The 27,194-nt window shown below is 35.2% G+C and overlaps 1 protein-coding gene and 1 long non-coding RNA gene across 3 annotated transcripts in view; one reads left to right on the top strand and one right to left on the bottom strand.

Annotated features, from left to right (window-relative positions):
• Nucleotides 1–27,194, bottom strand: part of Nos (Nitric oxide synthase) — a 147,662-nt gene that overhangs the window by 4,090 nt on the left and 116,378 nt on the right. For both annotated transcript variants that reach the window (XM_065352720.1, XM_065352721.1), the window contains 16 exons: nt 10,876–11,038; nt 10,248–10,339; nt 9,026–9,167; nt 8,798–8,937; nt 8,541–8,715; nt 7,695–7,796; nt 7,408–7,602; nt 7,222–7,316; nt 6,683–6,827; nt 6,013–6,117; nt 5,844–5,926; nt 5,482–5,770; nt 5,261–5,393; nt 4,905–5,168; nt 1,273–1,442; nt 975–1,185 (listed from right to left, as the gene is read on the bottom strand). In XM_065352720.1, coding sequence (XP_065208792.1) covers nt 975–1,185; nt 1,273–1,442; nt 4,905–5,168; nt 5,261–5,393; nt 5,482–5,770; nt 5,844–5,926; nt 6,013–6,117; nt 6,683–6,827; nt 7,222–7,316; nt 7,408–7,602; nt 7,695–7,796; nt 8,541–8,715; nt 8,798–8,937; nt 9,026–9,167; nt 10,248–10,339; nt 10,876–11,038 — 2,504 coding nt within the window. The remainder of the gene's footprint in view (nt 1–974; nt 1,186–1,272; nt 1,443–4,904; nt 5,169–5,260; nt 5,394–5,481; nt 5,771–5,843; nt 5,927–6,012; nt 6,118–6,682; nt 6,828–7,221; nt 7,317–7,407; nt 7,603–7,694; nt 7,797–8,540; nt 8,716–8,797; nt 8,938–9,025; nt 9,168–10,247; nt 10,340–10,875; nt 11,039–27,194) is intronic.
• Nucleotides 9,919–27,194, top strand: part of LOC135837448 (uncharacterized) — a 55,159-nt gene continuing 37,883 nt past the window's right edge. Inside the window, exons 1-2 of the long non-coding RNA XR_010557193.1 lie at nt 9,919–10,203; nt 25,822–25,902. This is a non-coding gene — a long non-coding RNA (uncharacterized LOC135837448). The remainder of the gene's footprint in view (nt 10,204–25,821; nt 25,903–27,194) is intronic.

Genomic DNA, 27,194 nt, shown 5'->3' with positions numbered 1-27,194 from the left:
CTATTCAGTTCAAAAACCGAAGTGTAATTTTAAAGCTCAACTTCTTTGAAATCACAACTTTTAAATCAAAAATTCAACATCCAATAGAAAATTTTCAATTATGAATTCAAGCTAGAAAGTGCAACTTTCGTGAGGGGTGTTGATTTTTCAATAGAAAATTTTATTTTCAACGGAATTTCGATGCCTCAACCAGAAAATTCAACTTCTAATCCGAATTCCGAAAGCACATTCCCAACTAAAAAGTTCAAGATTCATTTAAAAATTTCAATTTCCAATGAAAATAGTAGGTTAAATTTCAACTGGAACACTTGCCAGGGGTATAAGCTCAACTCAACATACATTTTGGCAGGTCGAATTTAACCAGGAATATCAATTTTTTTACCGAAAAGTCCAGCTTATAACAGGAAAGTGCAACTTTCATTCGGACAGTTCAACTTCCCAGCTGAAAAAACTTCAAATAGAAAGGTCGACGTTCAATGTGAAAATCTTTCTTTAATTTTAATACTTTCTTCTCTCCTCTCCTCTCCCCCCCCTTCCCTCACTTCCCAAAATATTGAGTCTGAGTCACGTTATTTATAACTTATAACCAATGACATCAGTATTTGAACTAATAAATTAATTTTCCGAAATCTTTGATGCTTGGAAAGTATGGCCAAGGTACAAAACTAATTCGACTTATCTCCTTTCAAGCCTTCGTATCCGTATATTGAAATTTGTTCCAGCAAACTGAACAATTCAAACAATTTGTTTCATCCGAGGTGAAAAATTTCACGTCAACGAAATCGAGCATCATCACACATCCATAATAACACGTGTTTGTCGTAGTCATAAACGTTATTTCAAACTTTAGATGTCTACACTTTCAATCTGACCACAAAATAGGCTTTCATGGAGACCTAAAAAACATTCTTCCACCAGCAGAAACTAGCATAGGTACATATAGCCTATAAATTATACGCGTAATAAACTCTTACCTTGAGTATTATAGGCTACGACAGCAACAGTTAGATGGATACGTTTGGGGAAAATCATAGGCGAAGAAGAAATGCTGTAAAATCGCGGTTGCAATAAAGTTAATTGAGATACGAGCAAAGCAGCCGGTGGTTTAACCGATGGAAATTCTTGGAATACTTCTAACAAATGAGGGTATTTCGAATGTCTCCAGTCTTCGTATGCAACATTATCCTATTATCAGAGAAAATGTTCAAGTACATATATAATAGGTACACACGGTTGATAAACGACCTTTTTCCAACCAACGCGTCAACTTACCGACGAAAGGGCAGTCAATTTATCTTTATCTTCCTGATCGGTAGCCAGAGTGGCGAAGAAACGTAATAAATTCGGAGACGGTGGTGTTGTAATATCTAAATATCTAGTCAGCATCGAACGTAATGAGCAAGAGGGTAGTTTTTCGTGAGCCATCCAGATATATTCGACGCCTGAGGAAAAAATTTTCGATAAAATTATTACATATACGAGTTAGTACATACTACATAGATAGACCATTCGAGTACTTTATATAGTCTTTAGGTTTTAGGTGCATTATGTGAGCGGGTGTAGGGCGTGAGACGCGATTAAACCTTCGTTATAATCTATACTGTCGATGTAGTATTTTCATCCCCCTGTCACGCTTTTACTCCTTTACGTATTATTTCCAAGCATTGTAATCCCTTTTGTCATATTCGTCTCGTTGATTCTTCGCAGCTGCATGCGACATTTAGTGTATCGTACAACGTATGGCGCTTTATGAAATGTTATTATTGTTGCTGCTGGTTCGTTGCCCCACGTCTCGGGCCCCCTTTTCGCAGTATATTTCTATTCGTTATAATTATATTTTCATCGTACACGTAGTACCCTATATTTAGGTTCGTGTATTGCGAATGAATATACTACTCGAGATGGAGATAATGTGAATGAAGGAAGAACTTTGGACGAATTTTCAGCGAATAAGTGATCGAGCTATTACGGGTTGAGGCGATAGTAGAATGTGGAGGGGGAAGGTGAATGTGATTTGATTTGTAGAACATTCGAAGCTTTATGAAAAAGGCATTTGGTTCACGAGTGAGCGAGGATAGATCGTAAAAAAAATGTTCAGACGATTTTGACCAAATTCTGCAGTCGAGACTTTCATTTTGAGATGAAAATTACTCAGAAAAAATCTTTCAGCTCCGAAGGTGCCCTTCAAAGAGGGCAAATTTTTGAAAAAGTCACGTGTTTTTTTCACTCTAGCCCCATCCAACCTGTTGGGGGGGGGGGAGTGGAAATGGCCCAGTTCCAAAAGATAGTACTTGAGATTCTACATCTGTACCTGGGCCATTTCCATCAAGATCCAAGACCACTTTGAGGGTTTTACTGAGCGGTGGGAAAATTTGTGTTTTGAAAACTTTTTCTTCTAAAATAGGTATGTATTTCGCATTAATTATGCCAAAATATCGAATGATATCATCTCTGAACCCGGAGAAATAATTTGGAACACAGTGGTGCCAATTTTTTTAATCATTATTGCCAATTGGAAAAAAAATAAAAAATTTGATAGTTTTTGGACAATTTTCTCAATTTTTTGAAATCGGCTATAATGACCTGAAAATTGGCACCACTGCGTTCCAAAATATTTCCTCTGTTTCAGACACGATATTTTTCGATGTTTTTGCTTGATTGATGCGAAATTATTGAGAAATTTTTTTTTTTTTAACACGAATTTACCTAAAAATAAGCAATTTGCAAATTTTTAATCACTCAGTAGAGCCCTAAAAGTGATTTTGGATTATGATGGCAATAACCTGGGTCGATACAGAATTTCAAATACAAGGTATACACATTTTGGAACTGGAAAATTTTTTCCAAAAACAAGTTGAGGGGAGCTGAAACTAAAAATCCGATGATTTTTTCGAAAATGCCCCCTCTTTGAGGACCCATGTCTCTTTTTCAGGAACACTTCCGGAGTTAAAACGTTTTCTCAGAAGCTTTCAACTCAAAATGAAGGTCTCCACTGATCTTCGTCAAACTCCTTCTACAATTTTTTCTGGATTTTCTGGACCATTGATGAATGCAGAATAATTTGAAGTAACTACTTTTCAATTTTTAAAAATGTTCAGCGGTTTCGAATTTTGTGTTTGGATCCAAGAAGCGAATCTTCTGAACTGGTATCTCTGACTTGAAGGAAAGTAAGCCTAGATTGAAAAAGCGTGTCCCAATAGCAACCCCCCCCCTCCGGCCACCAGAATATTCTGGTTCAAAAGTTGTTCATTTTCAAAATTTTGGTAAATTTTTAAAAATTAAAAAAAGTCAAAAAATACGAGATTTAACATTTTTTTTTGAAATGCACATTTTTTTTGATTAAAGTGAATTGATATGAATAATTTCTTCAATTCAACTCCCACACACCAACAATTGCTAGTTTTTGGCCATTCTGGAGCCTCCAGTGAGTTTTCAATCTTCTCCAGAAATTTTAAATCGCTCTGGAGGGGCCAGAAATGAGGTGTTTTCGGGTCAGGCGAATAATGTAGACACGTCAGAAGATATCTTGCCCAAAAAACCACCCATTGTTTACTTTCTTTGAAAATTTGATTTTTTTTCCTCAACTTTTCTGGAATTCACAAAATTGATCAAAAATTCACATTTGAAGTAGCACTCTTAGAATTTCGCAGCAACCGCCTAAAATGGTCGAGATGATGCCTAATAAGTAATAAGCACTCGACCAAAGTTATAGATTCTAAAATTCATTTTCGACCCCTTCAGAGCGATTTAAAATTTTTGGAGTTTGAAAACATGCTGGAGGCTTGAAATAAGTCAAATTGGAATTGTTTTCGAATCGGGTGATCGTGTAAACATACCAGACGATATTTTGCCGGAAAACGTGCTCGTTGAAAACCTGTTTTGAAAGTTTGATTTTTTTCACTTTTTCTGGAATTCAAAATTTGGTCAAAAATTCAATTTTGAACTGGCAGTTTTGGAATTTTGTGGTAACCACTTTAAACGGTCGAGAGGATGCCCAATAAGTAACGACCAAAGTTATAGGTTCATAAGTTAATTTTTGGCTCTTCCAGAGCAATCTGAAACTGGAGAAAATTCAAAAAATCACTGGAGGCTCAAGAATGACCCAAAACAAGTAGTTGTTGATGTGATTGAATTGAAGGAATTACTCACATTGGTTTCCTTTGCTTAAAAAATTCATACTTAATAAAAAAAAGTTGAAAAATCGCTCTCAAAACAGTTTTTTATAAATTTTTAAAAATTTTGCAAAAATCAAAAAATGAAATTGAGAACTTGAAATTTTGGCTATGAGGAATTTCAATACATCAGCTCAGAAAATCCCCTCGTTAGATAGAAAATTAGAATTGCTTTGAATTGACTAATCTTAATGGCGTTTTTTGGGGCCATTTTTTTCTCAAAAAAATTCGTTGAAAATGATGCAAAGAGGCTCTAAAAACTCTTTAAAAAAATGACATCAGTGATCAGAAATGACGATTCACAGAATTTTGGTGATCTAGTCAATTTATTGTAACTTTTTGCAGTTGTTTGAATAAAATCGTATCTCCCCCCCCCCTCGAGAAAATACGTTTTTCTTTATTTATTTCAAAGTCGACCTCAAAATGCGAGAAAAAACACAGCTAAAAAAGCTACATAGAGTTTTAGCTCTCTAATCGTGTTTTACTTCGAATGTCACAAGTCTCGAAGCAAATTTGATAAACGTCAATGTTGCAAAGGAAATTCGGCTCTGACAGCCGCACTCACTCTTCACTTTATGGACTTGATCGGCGTTTAGATATCGTTTTCGTTACCAACTTTTCAAATATTGGTTGATAAGATTGGATAATTATTTCAAAATCCAAACAAAATAATCAATCACGTTGAAAAATTACCAACCATCTCGTAGGCTGAAAATATCGCTAGTTAGCTACCTGTTGAAGTTTGTTTTTCTTTCAGCAGCTGTAATTCGACTGTTTTATCGGGCTCGGGTTCTTCCAAATGGGCGATAATTCCATCTACTAATTCCGTACGATTGCATGGGAAGACACCCACGTGATCGCCGGGCGCATAAGTAGCTCCTTCGATGGCTAATTCCAATAACAATGTAGCTCTATCGGTTTTAACGTCTTTGTGAAGATCTTTCTTCGATTGTAAAACAGCTTTGCTGATTTTACGATTATGGCAACGCGCTAAGCCTGAAATAAAACAAAAACGTCCCACATAAATACGAGTAAGGTACTTGCGAACACATTCATTATTATAACGAAAAGAATTTCTCGATTCGTACCATTTAATGGAGTCTCTTCTTTAGCGTCTCGGAATCGTACAGTTGAAGCGGAAATTTTAACGTCATGAAGCATTTGATCGATTTGATTCAACGTATCGTCTTCGTTTTCCAGACAGAATGTTTCCAAGGCAACCTATTCGATAAATTAGCGATGAAAATAGGCTACCAATTGGCTCGACAGAGACGGAATTCTCATTTGATTAGCTATATATATACTATACCTTGAACACTTCAGCAGCCCATTTCTTAAAAGCTGTCTCTTGTCCGCACATTTCATCTCCGTTGGTAACTTTTACCAAACGTTCGCCGCCGAGTTCTCCGAGCAGGTTATCGACATAGGTACCGAAGGCGCAGAAATTCGGGTACGCGCTCGAGCCCAAGGCGAAAACAGCGAATCGAACGTTTCCAAGGGGTCCGAAAAGATCATCGTCGAAGGAGTTCTTCGATAGGCATTGTTTCTCAGTGATCGCCTGTTCTGGTAAACTGTTCGCTTTGATGAATGATGCCGAGCTAACAATAATTCATACAGATTAGCAAAGATCAACAAGCTTACTCGAGTAGTTGAGTATTATAAAATGGTTACCAGAATTCGGCGTTTTCCTTGGCTGGTCCATTTTTCGTTTCTTGGTGGTCCATTTTCAACGAATATAAACTTTGAGCGAACGACTGTAATTGAGAAAATGAATCGAGGGAGTGAGAGATTGAGCGTTCAATGTTTGTAATCGATTGGGTTTTTTTGATGATCTACTTACGTGGCCATTTTCTGGAGGATCTCCGTTTCCAAAGGTTGAAGTTACGACGAGTAAGACGGCCTCATGCTCGATACTGCTCATATCGTATTCATCCATTCGTACGACCTAAAATTTTGAATTTTTTTTAGAAATAGGTAAATAATATTTTTAATGGAATTAATGAGAGAAGGATGAGGAAGACAAGATGACCCTTCTGCATTTAAAACTGTTGGCTGATTTTCTTAGGCAATTTTTAAAAACACATTTTTGTCGAAATATTCAAATTTCTCGCGAAATTTCAACTCATTTTGATGAGTTGCATGACCCTTTTTCAAAAATCCCGAAAATCATAACTCAATTCAGAGGCTCAAAATTCTTCAAAAATGCTCAAAATACATCTTCGCCAAAATTATTTTATTTCTCACGAAATTCTAACACATTTTGATAGGTCACATGGCATGTTTTCAAAAATATCGAAAATGAAGATTCGATTTTGAGCCTCAAAATTATTCAAACATTCCCGATCTACAAAAATCAACTAAAATTCAGCATCTAAAAAGTCAGCAAAATTTCTGGAGCACTTTTCGCCGGTTAGACTATGAACTATTCGTAAAATGAATCTACTTATTCAAGTTGATGAACTTCTGAAAATCATCTCGAAACATAACTAGGTAGGTATTAAATTAAAGACCTGCGAATGGAAAGCGTGGCTGAATATTTCTCCTAATTTCTGAGCATACGCTTCGGATTTTCCGGTTTCGGTCGCGTACAGTATAGTGGCTTTAATTCGTTTAGATAAAGCTTGTCCGAAAAGTTTCGACGTGAATTTAACGGCCCTGAAATAAATAAAAATTGATGCTTTATTAATACGTACAAACCCTAAACTAGAAGATAAAAGGTGACATTTTCGTAAGCTACGTGTGTGTTGGACTTTTACACGATGAAGTGAAAAATACATTATTTTAATTCGCGTTGGGTAAATTTCGAATCCGCAGCTCGCGGTGACTCGAATCAATATAAGTACACACGACAGTGGATGAGTGCTCGAGAAAAAAAAATTGATTCGCACTCGACAACACTCTATTGTACTTGGAACGTTGAAAGCAATATTGAAATAAAACTCGACCTCTTGAAAATTACATACAAGGGCACACAGGTAGCCTACGTACATATAAATATAAAAACTCGATGTACTCGGTATTTGACAGAACATCGAATAGGTTAAAATACCTTGCAATTTGTTTGAAATGGAATTTTCTCTGTATTTTGTTTGTTTTCCCACTACCTTTGTTCTTCTTCCATTCGTGCAGTTTCCAAGCAGCTTCCTAAATTAACAACGAGTTAAAATCAATTGTTGATCGTTGACATGTCGATACGAGCGACGCGACGATTAATTGTATCGATTTATTTTCGTACTTGATAATCGTAGAATGGGTGTAGAATGTAGTTACACATTTCTTGATGGAAAACTGGTGTAATTGAGGCAGACGTTGGAGGTACAATCCATACCCAATCGGCAGGACATCCGTTTCTAGCTCTTTGTTCATTTTCGTAATGTTTCATGAATGATTCGGCTGCGGTATGGTGATCCATAATTGTTATATTTTGCATCTTTAGGCAGACAAGAAATGTTTAAATGTGAACACAAATTTATGTAGGCATAGGCTGGCGTATGAAAAAGGTTCGATGAAAATTGTACCCACTTGGAAACTATGTAATACGGCGAGGTTCACTTCTACCATAGCTTTATCTTTCCATAAGGACATATTTGATCTTGTATCGAGACCCATTTTACGAGCTACTTTCTGTAAAATAATATTAAACAAATTTCAGGTTTTATTTTTCCATACACGATATATTTAGATATAAGACGATACGAAAAGGGGAGATTGTTTTTAAGTAACGCGATTGTCGCCGAGAAAATATACGACATACGAGACGTTGGAAAAGTTTTTTTTTTTTTTTTTTTAAGAATGTTGTAAAAAGAAGAGAGAAGCTAATAATCCGTTTATCGGAAGAATGAACACGGTATAGTGTCCGAATTAAGGTCACTAGTAATTCTATACCGTACGTGTGAATTTTTTAGCTTGTTCGTAAATTTGCCATGAAACGGTCTATTAAGTGTTTTGAAAGGTTTAAAGCTTTACCAAGCTATTCTTGGTTTTCAATTAAAATTTTTATACAAGGAAATCAAGATACGAGCTTAGATATTGTGTAATGAACATGAGTCGGAAATTTTATTTACTTTTATGAAAAGGGTAGATATTTTTTTTATTATTTTCGTTCGACGTGTACTTTATGAGCGTTGGGATGTTTGCGTGGGAAAAGATCCAGTAGTTCTCAAAACATACGTAATACACGTACCTAAAGCCCTTTTCAGTATAAAAGAAAACGATTAACGTTTTGATAATGATTTTTTACGTGTGTAGGTTATTCTAGGTTGTAGGCGCGTTCATTAGTGGTAAGTTTATATGTAGGTAATACGCTCGTATGTGGAATTAATTTTACGTAGGTAATCGAGTCTGTTCTTTTGATCTCATCTTTAATACCTCGGTTATATTGTAACGATGAGGATCGCATAAATCTCTGCAGGCTATTTCAGTTGACATATACCATCCGTTGAAAGGACAGGCTGTAAATTGTAGTCCACCGCAATCGAACATCATGTTGGATACAGCAGGTACGCAGTACCATCGGAAACCTAGCTGTTCAAACCATTCGAATCTGCGAACCGAAAATCAATCGTAGATCAACGACGATGGGCTGATGGCAATTCTGGTATTCTTGACGGTAGCTAGGTACTTACGTTGGATGACTTAGGTTTACTTCGAGGATCAATTCTGGTGGAATATCGAAGTAATCGGGATCATGTCCGTTGGCTGATAGTACTAAAGGTAAGATTTCGAAATCCGCTCGCTTGCTTTTCCAGCCCAATTTCAAACAAACCTATAATAATCAGATATTTAGTTTGTTATGTTGATGAATCTATAGTGTAGATCATGGTATGGATTCGGTTTCGATGTCGAAGACGTACTTCTGTGAATTCCACATTATTAGGATCACCAATAATCGAACCATCTGGATTTTTGTAACCAGCATAAGATAATAATTGTGGGTTCCATACTCGGAAGTCGTGTTTTCCATCTGTACGTTGAGCAAATACTGTAATAGCGGATCTGTAATGAAAGTTCAAAGGTTGGATGTTATACCGGATGATAATATGGATAAGGAAGGATGTCGAGTTAACGTTGGAACCAGTTTGATCGCAGGTTTCATCGACGAAGGATGGATTAATTAGGGCAATGCAGGAATAAGTATAAACTAACTAGATATTTTCAATTATAGCTGTAGAATCTAGAATGTTTCAATTTTATATTCAAATTTATGTTTTGAATGTTGACAGGCTAGTTGGTCAACCGAACGGGTTGTTGTTGATGAAGATGATGATATTTTGATTAATGCCAATTGCTAGTTACGTTAGAGAATGGAAAAAAAGAACTAGAAATATTGATCTATCACTACGTTCAATTCTGCGTCAACCCCCGTCAAGTAAAGTAATTTGAGTAATTAATTTTATATTAATTAATAATTACCAGCTTATTCAAGCTAAATTTTTAATTAATTAGCAAAATTTCCGGCGCACCTGCTGTTATCAAAATGATCTATGATTGGCTGATCTGCTGATCAATCAAAATCAAATCAAAATTAATCGATTTTGTTTACTTTTTTTTTCAATCAAAAATTTTCATTTTTGGCAAAATTTTGCAATCGTTCAAAGTTTTTTTTATTTATTACAATATATTTGAACAGTTTACAATTTAAACCATCCCAATTATCCAAAAAATGTTCCCCAAAAATCAAAATTGAAAAAATGAGAAATCTAAACTTTTCACTAACACTGTGTAGAAGAACCTTTCCACTCTTACGTCACGTGTCTGTGAATTCCTTCGTTATGAGTCATTCCAGTTATCTTGAAAAACCGGTTATGTTTTTCCGTGTGTTCGGTCATCGGTGGTGAATTTTACGCGAAATTGATGAATATTTATCGAATTCGAAATATTAATTAAAATGATTAATCGCAAACATTTCTAACTAATTCAACGTTGCAGTGTATTCATGGCTCGATTTAAATTACGTTAATCGAACGTTCATCACTCACTCCAACCCTGCTGCGATCAACCAGCCGCCGGAAAACTGACTTCCAAGCTACAAGTAAGCGATTAGAACTAATTTATTAAATTATTAACAATACATACCGTATATTTCCTTTGTTAGTACTGTATTTAATATGATTACAAATAGCTTCGAACATATTACTAGTTGTGGTAACGCTTCGACAATCGAACACCTGCGAAAAGAACAACATTCGAATCTCCGGTCAGTTCTCATCCGAGTAATAATTCACTTCTGATGTATTATTAATGGCGAAAAAATCAGCGAATCTTTCGTATACTAAAATATTAAAGTTAAAAATACCCTGTACATAAAGGAAACAGGAAGATAATTAATGGAAATATTCATATTCCGGATGAGTCTTCGTTGTACCTACGGTCATCAGATATCTATACCTTATACCTACCGGTCTGCACGTCTCATCATTTATCACAATATTAATAAATATTATAGGTAGTCGGAAATGTAGCGATATTTTATTTACGCAGATTATACGGTGTTTAGATTTAAAACATTACTTCTACATCGATTAAGCAGCTAGCCCTTTTTAATAATAAATAAGATGTTGGATACAGTCCCCTGTCAAGTGTTTCATTCTACCCCATAAAAGAGTATACAACACCGGTGATGGCAGATAGTAATTTGTTACTCGCTTTAGTCAACCACCGCAAATCAATTCGTTGAATGCTTTTCAACTTTTCTTTCACCCACCTGTAATTTCGCCCATTGAATTCGTCCAATACAACGTGATGCATTTCTCCATGCCAATTTCGCTCCGAAAACTAATTCTGTTTCGGTCAGTTGATATGAACCAGTGTTCTCTATGTCTTTTTGTACTTGTTCCCATCGTGTCAAATAAGCTGGGCTATTGAGTCTGTGAACAGAAAAGAAACAAAATGTGTTTAGAATCGTTTTGAAATGAAATGAACTTTTTTTTTTTTTTGAAAATGTGTTTGAAATAACCAAACGTTGACTAAGGTATAAGTTGTTTGATTTTATTATAGAGAAAAGAATATTATCGAGTAGGATAATAATAACAATAAAACGCAAGTGTTGCTTTAGGTTTACAGAAACACGTTGGCTGATTGGCTGCGAGAAAAGTTTTAATCTTGTTGATCGCATTTTGAGGTTACACGAGCTAGATAATTTAGTATCTTTTTAATGGAATATACAGCAATATATGCCAATAGGTTAATACACTATAAAAGATCTTAACGTAGTATCGTTCATTTGTTGCATTCATGTAGGCTTTTTAACTTATAATTAGTGTACTTATTGTCGAATATTGGTATAGGTATAGCGAAGTGGGTATGAGTCGACGCGTTCAACCGAACAAGCAAAAGGTATCTGGGTGAAAGTTTTCAGTCTTTGAGAACGAAGGGGGCTAACGGTGGTTGGGCTTTCACGGGCAAATAAAGATTTTTGGCATCTAACATCTATTTTACCGTGTAATTTATTACTCGAACTGTCTACGTCTTAATTACCTTTCTTGATTATGTGTCTTTTTGAATTTAACTTACACCAGAATTCACACGATATTTTGAAAGAGCCTGGTGTAATTTGTTTATGACGAGGTGCAGCTTTTTAATTACTCGCGTACTAAATTTTTCACGCCATCATTAACATGATGCTGAGCAAGAGCAGGAGATGTATGGAAATTCGTTCTACTCGTCGCACCTTCCTGTTTGGTTTGGTTGGCTAGGTACGTAAATTCAAGACAAATGGTTGCATACGTGAAACTTACCTACATGTAAACTCTTTTTCTTACCTACTTTTATGAAAATATACACCGTGGCGAAGGGTGAAAACTGAAAGGTGGTATTTTAACACCACAGTTGCCACGTTTTTCGTTACAACTTTGATCTTACATAGGCGTGAAAAGGTTTTACCACGATGGCTCTTTTAGAGACTTTTCACCTAATGTTATTACACCAGTTTTCCTTTTTTTTTTCGCTCTCATTTTTTTTATATATAAAATGAGCGGGAAAAATACAAAAGGAACGTGTATATGGAGGGTTTTTTCAACCGCGGATATTTTCAAAAAAGAATTTAAATTAGTAGTTCATTAAGAACAGAACGTTTTCCTGCTAAGTTTTTTCTATACTCTCGTGTCGCACGAGTTCGAGTTTGTGTTGTGAGACGTGTTAAAAGCGCCTCGAATGGTAAATTAATGTACCAAAATATCTCCTTTTACACCCCTTACGTAGTTCGATAAGTTGTATTTTACCTTATGGATGTGCATAGTAGATCAATTATGACAACATAGACACAACAGAGTATAAGGAAACTGTAAAATGAATATTGTTTGGTGAATGTAGATAGAGATACCACGAGCACGAGCGTAGACAACACTAACTAGTCAAACTAAATAGGTATACACGGTTTTATTATTTTAACTAATTGTAATATGTGTACTCGAAATCGATCTCTAAGGAGATGGGTTGTTTATCGGTGTACCTCTACACACACCTAGGACTTACCTTCCTACCTACCTAGTACCTACCTACATTTAAAGCTGATAATTATAACCATGTACCTGACCTAAAATGTCGGTCTCCACGCGCCTATTTCGCGAATAATTTGAAATTTTTTAATTAAAAACAGCGCGTGCGGTGATTTTCGTTTCGCGAGAGAGTGTATATAGCTTTGGGATAATTGGCTCGTTGATTTTTTCTCTCGCGATGAGATTTTTCTCTTTTGCAAGGGAGTACAGGGAGGATTATGAAGAGCTCGTGGTGACTGGAGGCATAGATCGCGAGTGAATACAGGGAAGAGGCAATGTGGGGATGAAATTTGCGTTTGGTTTGATTTTGTTTTTCGAATAGGTAGATTTTTTTGAAGACTTTGACGAAGCAGAGTAAAAATGAAATGATTGGATAGTTACAATTGCACTTGTCTTCTTTGTGTTATTACAGTGAGAGCTTTTACGAGTCTTCGGAATGTGATCAGTGTATTTTTCTGATGAGTTTGTGATAATTGATAAATTATTAATGTGGATGTCTATCTCCTGCAAGTGGATACCTTCTTGGAAAAGTCACACTGAAGAGATGCTCAACCCAAAAAATGTTGATTTTTGCATTTTTTCCCTTTCTTTTCAAAGTTGTTATATACATAATCCCATTTTTGCCAAAGTTGTCAAGTTATAAAGGTCCTGTTATTGTCAAAATATTCAGAAAGCTTCATTTTTGACCAAATGGTTAGAAAGCAGTCTCATTTTTCTTTCCAAAATTGCTAAGAAATTCCTTTTTTTTATCTGATCATCCAAAAAAAAGTATTGATTTTTTGCTTAGCTATCTTGAAAGTCCTTTTTTGGACAATTATGCAAAAAATTTCCGTTTTTCGAGTAAATTGAAAAAAAATATATTGTGCCAAAATTTCCAATAAAAAATTTTATGTTTTTCATCAGAATTGCTGATAAGAGTCGCTGTTCTCGTCAAAATTGTGAAAGAGTGTCATACTTAATCCTAATTTGTGTCAAAAAAGTACTGTTTTTTGCCCTGAAACTCTGTTTTTTACTTACCCGAAATTGCCAAAAAAAAAGAGGTCCGGATCTTTTTCAAGTCTCATTTTTGTCTAAAATTCCATAAAAACTCTTTGTTTTCTGTCTGTCAGAAAAAAACCTGTTTTCCCCCAAAATTGCGAAGAAAGGTCTGATTTTTTTGTCAGAACTGTCAAAGAAATGTTAATTTTTGTCAAAATGGTCAAAAAGTCCTAATTTTTGTTAAAATTGTCAAAAAGTCTTGATTTTTGTTGAAAAGTAAAGTTCTAATAATACTGTCAAAAAGCACCACTTTTTTCAAATTTTCTAAATAAAAGTAAGTCTTGTTTTTTTTTGGAAAATTTCACCCAAAAAGTTCTGATTTTTTTTGTCAAAATTGCTAGAAAGTCCTTTGCCAAGTTTACGTCATTTTGACTAAGATTTGAATAGTTTTTTGGCAATTGTTTCAAGCCATTTTCATTCGTGTAATTTGTTGCCAAATTTTTTCAACTTTGATGATAGTATTTGGTCAATTTTAAAGGTAGTAGTAGTATTTTATTAATCTACGCAATTTTCACTCAATTTTGCTCCAATTTTGACGCATTTTCATCAATTTTTATAATCATTTTCAATTATTGTCTTTATGTCATTTTAACAAAGCTTTAACGATGTCTTATGCAATTTTCGCTCAATTTTTTTCAATTTGCTGAAGTTTCATCATTTTTGGACAATTTTCAGAAATTAAAACACCATCTATGAATATTTTACGCAATTTTTGTGAAATTTGAAAAATTGTTATCAGTTCCTTCTTGATAACTTTTATAGATTTTAACGATTGTTTTATGTGTTTTCATGTCATTTTTGACATATCTTTCAGAAAGTTTTATTTTGAGCAAAAATGTTATTCAATTTTTGCAAATTTTCAAAAAATTTTTCCAGTTTTTTTACCTAGGTACGTGACTTTTGTCATTTTGAACACATTTTAACAATTTTTATGCAGTTTTTGTCAAGTTTGTCTGGTCATGAATTTTAGCTGGGTGGGTGACCTTGAAGGGGGTTCAGAGGTTCCCAAAATGAGACGATTCCCCTTGTTTTTTTTAGTAAAAATTGTAAAATATGGAAAAAAATGGGCAAATTTGGACCCAATTCAGGTTGATGGTGTAGGCATTTGAGCGTGCTTTATAATAGGTATATTGCGATAAAGCATTTTTGGGCCAAAATTGATCAATGGGAGGGGGGGGAGATCGTCGAAAAAAATCCCTTTTTCACATTTTTGAAGGCCTTTCACCTGCATAAAAAATTTTGAAAGAATATGTCTTGTACATACATCCAGGTGAGATACCTACATAATATACTTGTATAATTTTTTCATAACTGCACCTCTTTAAAATGCGTGTTTTTCCCAGAAGATATAGTTGAAAAAATTTCAAACTGTATTACAGGGGTTTCAGACCATAAGAAACAACTTCCACTGATTGATTTCAAAATCCAAATAGGTACAAAGCCAAATCGCCTATACATATTTATACATAAAAACGACGAAAATTAGTCCTGAACTAACCGAATTTTATTATTTTCGATTTTTCTAGAGCCTACAGAGCGATTTTCGATTTTTCCAGAATTTTAGAAATTCCTCCAGAAAAGATGCAAATTACTTTGGGCTGCTAAAAGTTGACTTGTGCCTCATTCTCGACCTTTTTAAAGAACTTATTTACATCTTAACCAATTTCTAGAAGGACACCGTGAGAGTGCTTTTAGAGCCACCTGAAAATTGGATCAAATGAAGACAAACTTGTTAAGTTGGTCGAAAACAAGCCACAACTCGATTTTCAGCTGCCTAAATTAATTTTTTCGCTTTCTGGAAAAATCGAAAATCTCGCTGGAGGGTCCAAAAATTTCCTACGAACAGAAAGTTTTTGATTTTTCGACATTCTCCAGTCATTATGGAAATTATGCTGTTCGAAAAAATGCTGGAAGTGTCCGCCTGAAAACCTGGTCAATTTAAATAAATCAAGTTCTGGAGAAATCGAAAATCACACTGGAGGCTCTAGAATGATCAACAATGGTAAAAATCCGTTTGGACATTTCATATATTAGTTTCAGGACTAATTTTCATCATTTTTACCTAATAAATGAACAGAAAATTCAATTTTCATGGGAGATTCCAGATCAGCTCGAAAATGATCGCGGTTGATTCGGAAGAGGAGGGAAATTCTATGATGTGGGTGACAATGACATGCTCTTTTATTGAGCTGACCTTTAGAATGGCGTAATTCTCTGATTTTTCTCAACTTCCCACGTTTTCCAGAGACTGGATACCCCACATTCTATAGCGCTTTTCAGCATAATACTCAGTATAGCATTTTATATAGACGAACCTCTCGCGCTATTGCAGCCGACAAAAGTCGATGTAACATTTTTTTATCATGTTTTTTCCGTCGTGTCGACGAGCTATTTAAAAGCAACAATTAACAGCATGAGGTCGTAAAAAAACGTAAAACAAAACGTTAAAGCTGCAGCCCGACATCGAAAAGCTGTCTCTGCCTCATTCTCTCTCCAGTTATCATCATTTGTATTACAAATGAGCTATGACAAAGACACTCGCCCGACAAAGGGTACTTTGTATTTCAGACGCAAGGCGCAGCGCATTTTTACTCTACCAACGACGACGATGACGACCACGTAAAAATGTTAATTTTCATCGTAATGAAAACATTATCGCCAAAAATATTATACATCAAGTCTCGCCCACCACGTTTACCATTTGTCTAGCAGAGAAAAAGAAATGGCAAAAAGCTCTCATACCGAAGCGATAGAAAAACCTCCAGCTTGGTCATTTCAGCACATTCTTACGTTATGTATAAACTCGATCTCTCCACTTCCTTCTTAGTCTCTTTTAATTCATTCATACGGCGTTCCAAAAATTATCCATTTTAAATATAACCTCATCAGCTTGCGTACCTATTCAGTGATGTAGAATTAATTCAAATAGCCATTTCCTGAATGAAAGAAAAAAAAATTAAATCGATTCAACACGACGTAGTTAGTATACTGGTAGAATGTAGATATTTCTATAACGAATTTTTCCCCCATTTTCTCGTAGGTAGGTTGACTCGTTGCGAAAACTTTCATATCAAACAGACTCTCACTTAATCGTCTCTAAATGTATACGCATCAGCAAAGGTACAAATATTTGCACTATATTTACAAAATACCATACACCTGGAAAAACACCTTAACTCCTACACGCATCCTCTAGTCATCGTTGTAAAGTCGTAATAAAACTCCGGTATAATTATTTCGCATATGCTGCGGTAGATATAATTTGGTCTCAAAGAGTAGTTTTAAAATACTCGCCGTCTCCTCGCCTGCCTTGGCTAGAGGTACTCACACGGCGGCGAATATACCGCCATGCCAAGCTGGAAACAGTCGAAGGGGAAAGTTTAATAGAAACTTTGGTTAACTTTACGTATTCAACTTTTTGTTAACTTTCTACCTTACAATTTAGTATATACCTATGTACGAGGTGCGGCGAAGTGTAATTGAACATTGAAGAATAATTACTGCCCTTATTAGGTACACATATACAGACGTATATAGCCAAGTTTTTGATAAAGGTGCGATAGACCATGGTGTATACATGGTTGGGAATTAGCGTGTTAAAGTGGGAAACACCAGAGTGAGAACGTAGTGCGGGGATTTTTAGGTGATGGAAATACCGAGTAATTCGACTCGATACTTTCGTATTTATACGCGAGTATTCGTCTTGTTTTTCGTTTCGAACGAGACGAAATCAAATCGGAAGAGCAGCACAAATAAATTACCAGTCTGAATTTTAGAAGCTGAAGTGCATTTTTCGTTTTTTGATGAATTTTTCAAAATCAAATTTGGACTAAAAATACGAGAAAAAAACAAAATTTTACCAAATTGACCTAGAAAACTGAAATTTAATTGATTGGAAATGATTCTGAACTGTTTTGAGCTGTTCTGAAGCCTCTAGCAGATTTTTGAAAGTTGAAATTTCCACAAAATTTTACCAAATGAAGTTGAAAAGTTTAAATTTAGTTCTCGTCTCGTCTTCTGTTGTACTTACATACTTATTTCAAATTTTCGTCTCGAGGTTGGCTTTTTTTGTTGAAAAAATTTTTTTTAATGTGTATGTAGTTTCCGCAATTTTAAAGATTTGGTTTCAAGATGTGGATAACATTAGGCTGGTTCTTATTTGAAAGTTCTGGTTTTTTGCACTCCCACCCCACAAAGTTGTTAGATTTTGTGAGTAAATAATAATTCCATATTTTTTGGTCTTCCCGCGTTCTAAAAAATTCAGCTGGGAGCGATCTAGATTTAAAAAATGAAAATTAGTTTATCCAAATATTTTCATTTCTGAGTAAGAATTTCTCTTGGTAATAATAATCCAATTTTCAAAGAAAAAAGAAACAACATTTCTCTGAATCTCCGAACTGTTTCGTTTTCTTTTTTTGGAGCACTCTGAAAAAATTTAATTTATACTCTGAGCATTTTTGCTCAATAAATACGAGTTCGATCATTTCTGTTTCAGAGTTCTTTTAGAAAATCCCTTTTTTTGAGAAATAACCTTTGGTCCTTAAACAAGGTTGATTCCCCTTAAACAAGGTTGATTCCCTTGTATAGAGCCCTCAAAATTGGAAAAAATAAAAATAAAATAAAAAATTAAAATCTGTAAATTGATCTTATTCAACTTTTAAGTAAGAGGTTCTGAAAATGAACCTGTTTCCAAGAAAAAAATCTCCCTCCCCCCCAAATCTTTACCCTTATTTGGAGTCTCTTCGTGAAAAATGTGCACAGTTTCAAATTAATTTTTTTCATCTCGATTTCGTGTTACAGGGCTCAAATTTTTAGTTTTTTTTTTTTTTGGTCATAATAACCAATAACTTTGTGGGTTGGGAGCAAAAAAGTACAAAAAAATGAGAGCCACTGAAGGGTGGCATGTTTTTTCAGCGAGTAAAATTTCAACTCAGCCGAAGGTGACAAATTGTTAAAGTTTCCCTGTTAGAAATTCAAGTCAAAAATCGTAGATATAAAAACCAAAGATTTCAATTTTTTACGACGTATTTTCAATTTTAATATCGAAAATTTTTTCCACTTGAGATTTTTTGGGACACAACTCGACCAGATTTTACGTGACTTTCCACCAGGGGTGTATCACTCCTCCCTCTTCCCCGACAGAAAAATGTTGGCAAAAAGTTGTGAACTTTCGGTATAAGTTGGGTGAATTGATGAACGTTGGGAAACTTGGAAATATGTAGTTGGGAAGGGAAAAATCAAAGAATTACCAAAAACTATAGGTTTTTACTTCTTAAATTATTATAAATTTTCAAAAGCTTTCGACCTCGTTTCGCCTCGGGCCAGATCATTTTTTCAAAAAATTCTCTGACCAAAAGTTAGGAAAGTAGACGTACTTCAAAGCAAAAAGGATGGATGTCCAAAAACCAAATTTTTCAGGAGGCCGAAAAAACAATTTTAACGATCATTTTTGTTTCATTTTCAAACTTGTAGAGAGATTAAATTTTAATAGAAAATTGTATAAATTTCAATTCTTTGATGTATTGGTAATTTGATTTTAGCTTATATAAATCATTAATCACCGGCCAATTATTTTTTAAATGAACTAATAAAAAAAATTGAATGGAATCCATTCTTTTCAAGTAAATATACTCCAAAAAAAGGATGGAAGTCCACGTATAATTAAAGGGTGAAAGTCCTTTTCGAGAAAAAGAACATCTGGACTTCCATCCTTTTTCTTTCTTGTTTTCCAGGACGTCCATCTTTTTCGTTTTGACAACTTCTGCAATTCTCCACTTGGAGCACTAATATATACCTACATCGTTAGAGAGAGGTTTTCAAGAGCTTTCCAATGATGTGAAAACCTCAAAATCGTGAAAAATGGATTTCCATCCTTTTTGCTTTGGAGTACATTGACTTATCATATCAAAAATAATGTTGTTTTACTTGAAATTTCCCAAAATGTGGTTTGTTCATTCCAATCAAAACTGCCAGAAAATCCCAACTTTGTCTGTACCCTCCCCCCTCTCCCCCACAAAAAAAAAACTATTTTTCGTCAGAAATTCGTAAAAATTTCTAATTTTTTCCAACATAGGTTCTTTTTGAAAACATGAAATTTTGTCATGAAAAAAATAGATAATTTGTGAATTTTTGAGAGCTTTAGCCCTCGCTTCGATCGGTTTTCTTATTTTTGAAAATGTTGTAATTTCCTGAGAACTAAAAATGTTAAAGCCATGAAAATCAACTTTTTGTATCAAGAAAAGCTTTTACCCTCGTTTCGCTCGAGCCTATTTTTAAAAATATTGTAATTTCCTGAAACTACAAAACTAGAAAATGTCGAATTCATAAAAATCAACTTTTTACATCCATAATGATGCTACCTACTTCGCACTTCGAATAATCAATTTTTTACAGTGTTTGCCCAAAGAATCAAACAATTTTTGACAGCTGAATTTTTAGTTCCGGAAGTTCGAAACCACACTTTATCCAAAAATTGCAATTTCGTTCAAATTGAAGACGAACACTTCAAGACGTGGATCCTTTGTTAGATTTCCAAGTTCTAACTTCTGAAAATTTCCAAAAAATGTTTATGCAAATAACCAAAAATTAATTCTGGCATTTCTTTTCTCTCTCTTTTAATCCGGTAATCTTGATCAAAACCAGTAGAAAGGTTCCAAGTAAACGAGGCGACATTGATATTACGTAATTGTGTTAACGTAAAATTATTCGAATAAATAGATATATCTTATATGTATGTATTTAAATGAAAACACCCCGATACACGCGATGTACTGCAATTCAAAATCGAAAAAAAATTTCCACAAAACATAAATACGTAATATAAAGGCTATCCTAACGTACATGCACATACGTACATTACAGTACGTATCGTGTATAGGAAATCCTTTTCAATTAAAATTTGATTTGCAAGCCCGCTACTTGCTGCTCGGCTGTTCGCTATTATTAAATTACTATAAAACGGGAAACGAGAAACGACCTCGTTAGGTTAAAATTTAAAATAGCCCGGCTTATTCTAAACGACGATATACAACAGACCACCACACGACGTATGTTAAGCTTTTAATTAGTTTGTAAAACGGCGCGCCGGCACCGCAACCGTGTAAAGGATTTGCACACGCGGAGGCATGTTAAAAATTTTCCCATTTCTTCTCACCTCTACTTCCTCGCCTCTTCCCTAGTCTGACCACTCGGTGGCTTTCACTTGATAGCATATACGTAAGACTATTCGATGTGGTGAACCAAAAACCAATCTTAGGGATGGGGAGAAGCCAAGGTGTTGGGTAAGTTACTCGTCGTCGTGATACCGATGAACGAAGCATAGAAGAGAAGAGCGGTATGGCGCGGCGGTGTCCTGCTATTGTGAACAGAAAGAAATAGCACGAAACAGGCACAAAGTTAGGCAATATTATTAACACGGTATTTGCGGCGGTTTCGTTATGCAAATGTATTGACATGTACGCGTACGAATGTGACACGTTGTATAGATACGGCGACGTAGCGAGACCGTGCGAGGGTTTTGTTTTTAAACATGTCCTTCTACCCTCCGCTATTCGACTATAGAGATAGATCGAAAAGTGACGGTTTTTTGGTATGGAAGTTACGACGACGACGACGACGACGACGACGGTTTGAAGTATGATAGCGTATTTTTGAAGGAAAACGCATCGCAGAGAAAGAGTCTCGCGTGACACTGATAAAAATGGGTCGCTGGTGTGGTCTCGGTTTACCATTTTTATGAAGCAGATAGCGAAAGATTAATATTTTTTTTTGTTTGGCGGGTTTCGCGGCTGCCACTGGTAAGAAATGTGTTGCTGGAGGATGGTCACGTCGTCGTGATATCTGCATTTATGAGTGTATGTATGTTACGTTATGTACATTCTAACTCGTATACGAATGTACGAGTACGTGTTAGGATGAGAGGCAAAATAATAGCTTCGAGAGTGATGAATGTATTGATGAGGGAGGCAACGAAGGATTCGAGGAGGGTATACACTTATACGGGGAGAAATAAATTTCATTTGTGACGTAGGTATTTAGTTTTGCAGATTACTTTGCAGAAAAAAATGTGTTATTTTAGTGAAGTTGGTACTCGTTTTGGTTTTCGTATATACTTACGTAGTACGTGGAAGGCAGAGGCGTGACGAAGTGATGTGTTGGAGAGGAGGAAGGGGTTAGACTGAAATTTTCTCAATTTTTTATAAAACAAAAATGTTGAATAATTTTGAATTTTCAAAAATAATTATTTTATACGAAAAATTTGAATTTTTCCATTGATTGGATTGTGTTTCCAAAACTCTTCCAATCTTGAAAATTTTTGAAAAATTTCGCACGTGAGACATTTTTCTTTTATTTTAGTAAATACGATGAAAATTGCTTTCGAAGCTGATATTGACTCCTCCTAATCCAAATTCCACCATCTCCGGTCATACTAAAGCCCCTAGCGTGATTTTTGATCTATCCAGAATTTTTGAATTTGTCCAGATAAGGCATGGAAGTTATTCTGGGCATTTAAAAATCGAGTCCCGGCTCATTTTCTACCTACTGAACGAGTTCATCCACATTTGGGAAGATTTCGAGGGGACACATCAGAGTTTTTTTTTTGGATCAGGGTCACGAGTCAAAAAGTTTTTAAAGTCAATCGATTCCAGTTCGAAGAGAAATTTTTTGAATTTCAAAAATCAGCCCTCTCCCATTGTATTCAAATTTCACCATTTCCAACCAACCAGAAACTTCTAACACGATTCTTGATTTTTCCAAACTTTTTGAACTTCTCCGGAGGGCACGGAAACTAATTTGGGCTGCTGAAAATCGAGTTCTGTTCTGGTTTATTCTATAGACCAGTTTAATGAAATAACCTATTCGAAATTGGGATGCGTTCTACATAAATTTTTACACTTGTAGACGTTTGAGAAATTCTGGAAAAATTAAAAATTGCGCGGGGGGCTCGAGGCTCCAGTATAGTGAGAAATTATGAAATTCGGTTTGCAAAGCGAATTGATTTGCATCGTATTTACCAGAAAAAGCACATTTTTTAAAAATAAAAAACGATAATTTCAGAAAATCGCTACTTTCAAAGCTTTGAAAATTACTTAATCAAAAATCAAAAAATCAATTTTGAGCTGCTGAAATTTTGGTTATGGGGTTTCTGACCGCGCTCTTTCCAAAAATTGAGGTTTCGTCTAAATCGAAGTTGGATACCTCGAGTGGTTGCCTTATTAGCTTTTTAATGGAAAAAATCATATTACTCGTTGTGCTCCCGATAACCTGACGTCGAGTTTGGATATAAAATTATTTTAGTGATACAATTCCTCTCACCCCTCCCCCACCACCTCATGATCGCCAGAATCTCCATAAAAATCTAAGAAATGCAAACAATTGCGATACGTATCGTTTTTGATACGAAAATTTGCCTAAATTAAGATTCTTCATTGCATGAATTGAAGTAAATACCTTGATTTAGGGCGTGAGAAACATGAAATGAGCTGGGAAAGAGGGTTCAAATGCTGCTAAACTTTTTCAACATTTTTTGAACGCTCCATAGTCCTTTTCAGCTGTAAAAATCTACATGTTTGCAAAATTTTCAAAAAAAGAAAGAATAAATTGTTGTGAGCAACGTTGCCGAGAGCCAATGTGGGCCTGAGGCAAAGAAATTATGGCTTCCTAAAGATTTTACACATCTCTCACCCTCATCTAAAGCAAGTAGGTATTGGGTATGTACTTTTTCCCCCAAAATTGTGAGTGGTTATTTACAAAACGGAACTTGGTCAAGTTTTCATTTTGAAAAAGTCCCCCTCCTAATTGATGAATTTGTTTTGTTTTTCAGGTTTGTCGGTTCAAATTTTTTTTTCAAAAATGAAGGTTTCTCAGATAAGAAGTTTCCTTCAAGAATGAAAACTTCATTTCCGAAGACTTTTTTTTGAAAGCAAAGTTTACTAGCTTCTGTTCCATTAAGTTTTCATTTTCCCCTCAAAAATGAAATTTTCTTGTTTTTCTTTAAAAATTAAAACTAATATTATGTGTAATTTCTGTTCAAAAATGAAAGTTAAGTATATTTTATTTTGAGAAATGACGATTTCATTTTCTATTCCAAAAATGAAGTTCACAAACTTCTGTGCAAAACGCAGGCCCAGGACAAATCGTCGGCGGCGCTGATTATGGGTCATTTCTAGCCCCTCTCTCTCCCTCCTTTACTTACTTGTCTCAAATTTCGCTACTATTTTAAGATCATCCTTTTCAATTTTTTTGTTCAATTTTTTTATTCAAAAAAATTGTAAAATCAGGCATATTTTTGCCATTTTTAAAAATGTTGGAGCGCTTAAGTTTCTTTTAATGAACCTTCGTAGATCAAAATTATTCTTGTACACGTATTTTTTGGTTTTTCTGACAAACAAGTCAGCTCGACGTCAAAATATCCAAAAATTACCAAGTTACTGATTTTTAAAATGTTCAGTGCATAAACCCTCCTCGTCTCAGGTTGTCTCCAGTAGTGTTCAGCACGAGCCGGGCAAGCTCGCGAGCCTACCCGGCTCGGCTCGAGTTCTCGAGCAAAAAGCCCGGCTCGGCTCGCGAGCCTGAAACGGGCCCGACGAGCTCGAGCCGAGCCCGACCTAACATGAATTTTTTTACGCTTCGGATAAATTTCGTTGCAACGTTGACGACACGCAACGGGATGGTTTTTCCAACAATAGGCATTGTTGTGACCTGACCAACGCAACACAATGCCGCGTTGCCGTAAATGAAATGTCACTACCCCTCCACTTTCACGTACGTACTGTTCCCGTGCGGAATTTTTTTGAAAAATCAAAATGCGTACGTATCAATCAGTACTATCAGTCTGTTTAATTTTTATATTTTTTGGTTCATTTACCTATTCTTAAAAATAAAAGTTTTTAAAAAATTCATTTTGTACTGATTTTCCAAACTGAAGATAGGTAGAATTTTTGTACATTTCTGATAGATTTTTCCCTCGCTACATCACGTATATCCAGTTTTTTTGTTTTCAAACTGTACTGCACATGGAAAATACCTGTTTGAACCTCGAACTTTCCATTTTATCGATTCTGAATTACCAAAAAGTACTGTCCTCGCTTTCTGTAGTCCTATCTCTGTTTTTTTTTTTCAAATATTGAAATCTTAAAAAGAAGGTATGTATTCAAATTATGAAGTTCTACTCTCGCTTCACTCGGAACTACAATATAGCATTCATATTCTTCAAAACCTTTCAGCATCAAAACTTTCTACATTTTTTTCTCAACTACAAAAAGTTTTAAAATGAAACTAATTTCTCAAATTCTAAATTTTTAAAACCAAAATTTAAAACTTGTTGCATAAAAACGTCGTTTTTCGTGATTACACATCTTCAAGTTATTTTTTGATAAAATTCATTTACATTAAAAAACGTTTTAAACCATGCATTTTTAGCAAAAACAGAAATTTTATTCTTTTCACTCCCACCCCACCCCCCTCCCCCAACAATAACCGTTGGTTTCATCTCGTGATGATGCGCACAATTAAGTTTTTCCCGTTGCTGCCGGAATTCACACGAGTAGTCACAGCGGTGTAGCATTGAGTACCCGTTACGAACGGAGGCTCGCGAGCCTAACGACGAGCCTGACGGGCCCGGCTCGGCTCGACTCGTTTCGTATCGGGCTCGGCTCGCGAGCTTTTAGCTCGGCTCGTGCAGACCACTAGTCTCCAGATCCTGATACTTAAAATATAAATGGAGTACTTTGTTCAATTTTTAGCTCATAAAATTGGAAAAATTTGAGCCTCCTTCTCCATTTCGCTATTTGTGTATATACCTAGTTGAAATAAAATATCTACATACATATTTGAAAATTTTTAAACATTGTGGTCTGGAAAATTGGCGGAAGTCAGGGAAAATTATTTTTATGAAATAATAAACATCATGTAGCATTTCAATGGACAAAACTATGTACTAGAATTTTGATATTTCAACTTCCCTTTATTCATAAACTCTCTGTAATGTTGCACGTATTTTAAAAACCACTGGTGAAATTAAAAATTTTGATTCAATCTAATATGTATTACTTATTAGAGTAGGTTGTACTTATTTTTATTCACTAATTATTATTATATTTTTGTTGTTGTTACAGGCTTTTCCCTCTGAAACGAATCAAATCCGAATGAAAACGTTGAGAACCCCTAATCGGATTGAAAATCGCCTAAAAGAACTGGTGAGTGAAAAATTATCAAATTTTCCAGTTTTTTTTTCTTCTTGCAAGATAAATGCCCAATGAAGGTAGAATACAATTTGAAAAATTTAAGTTCAGCGTTTTCTTCCCTACACATTTTTGATTCATGTTTTACGAGTTTATGAAAAACTTGGACTAATTTAATTAAACCGGCGGAAAAAATTCGCTTTGCTGTAAGATTTTGCGGTATTTTTTAGTTCCCAAGTTGAACACCAGGCTATATGTATGGAATACTTATACTTAAGTTAGTCGAAGTTGTATAGTACGTGGCAACAAATCGTAGAGAGAATTTTCTCATCGTGCTGTACTTTATATACATGCGAATGTGCTTTACTGTGCGATTTAACTGTGTTTTATTTATACACGAAGATAAGTTTAATGTAGTTTTGCTATTTTTCTAAACATCGCGTAATCCGTTGTTAAGGCACTTTAATGCCTCTAGTGCTAAAGACGGCGAGAACCAAAGATGGACGAGTTAGGTCCAATAATTCCGCACGTTTTTTTCTTTCCCCTTTTTCTCTCAATGTTTCTTTCTCGAACTGTATGCGAACGAGAGGGTATTATTCTACAAATACATGTTTGAAGTCAGTCGATGCGAAATTGAAATGTGTAAAAAAAGAATGACTGCAACTGAGGAAGCGGAGGAGGAGGAAGGGGAGGTAACTGCAGCAGCTTCGGCAGCAGCCAAGCTTATTCGAATAGACACGCCTTTGGGTGTTTTTCAGCAATCGATTAGTGAAAATTTTCATTTGGAAATTTTTTCTCGTCTCTGCAGAGAGAAGGGGGTAAAGTTTCACATGGAAAAGTACCTACTCGAATATTTGACAGAAATGAACTAGAGTAAAAAGCAACTGGTTACTTCGTCGTTTTCGTTCGATTTTATCAATGGAAATGTGCAATTGTACGAGTAATTGGCAACCTACGAGTTTTGAATCGAATTGAGACTTGAGAGAAAGTATTACAATGTACCTTACATACGTTTTCGAACGATTTATGTATTATTCGAGATGCGAGTATATACTTTGGATACATTATAGACACGCGTATGTATAGTTGGTGTCTTTTGAAAAGACGATAAGGTCGAAACGGCGAAGAAAAGGGTAAAAATATCGAATTAGTTCTATCAATTTGAATAAGTACCAAAACCACCTACGTTTTGGCGCAGTATAGGTAGACGAGGTACTCGCGAATAATATTTTTTTAGTCGAAGAAAAACGACGAAATTGTATTCGAGGCGAAAAGTAATTTTTACTCGGGTATGCGCCGAGGCGAGG

The sequence above is a fragment of the Planococcus citri genome, chromosome 2, assembly GCF_950023065.1.
Source record: "Planococcus citri chromosome 2, ihPlaCitr1.1, whole genome shotgun sequence".
Taxonomy (NCBI): domain Eukaryota; kingdom Metazoa; phylum Arthropoda; class Insecta; order Hemiptera; family Pseudococcidae; genus Planococcus; species Planococcus citri.
Note: the sequence above shows the minus strand (reverse complement) of the source record. Positions and strands in the feature narration are given on the sequence as shown.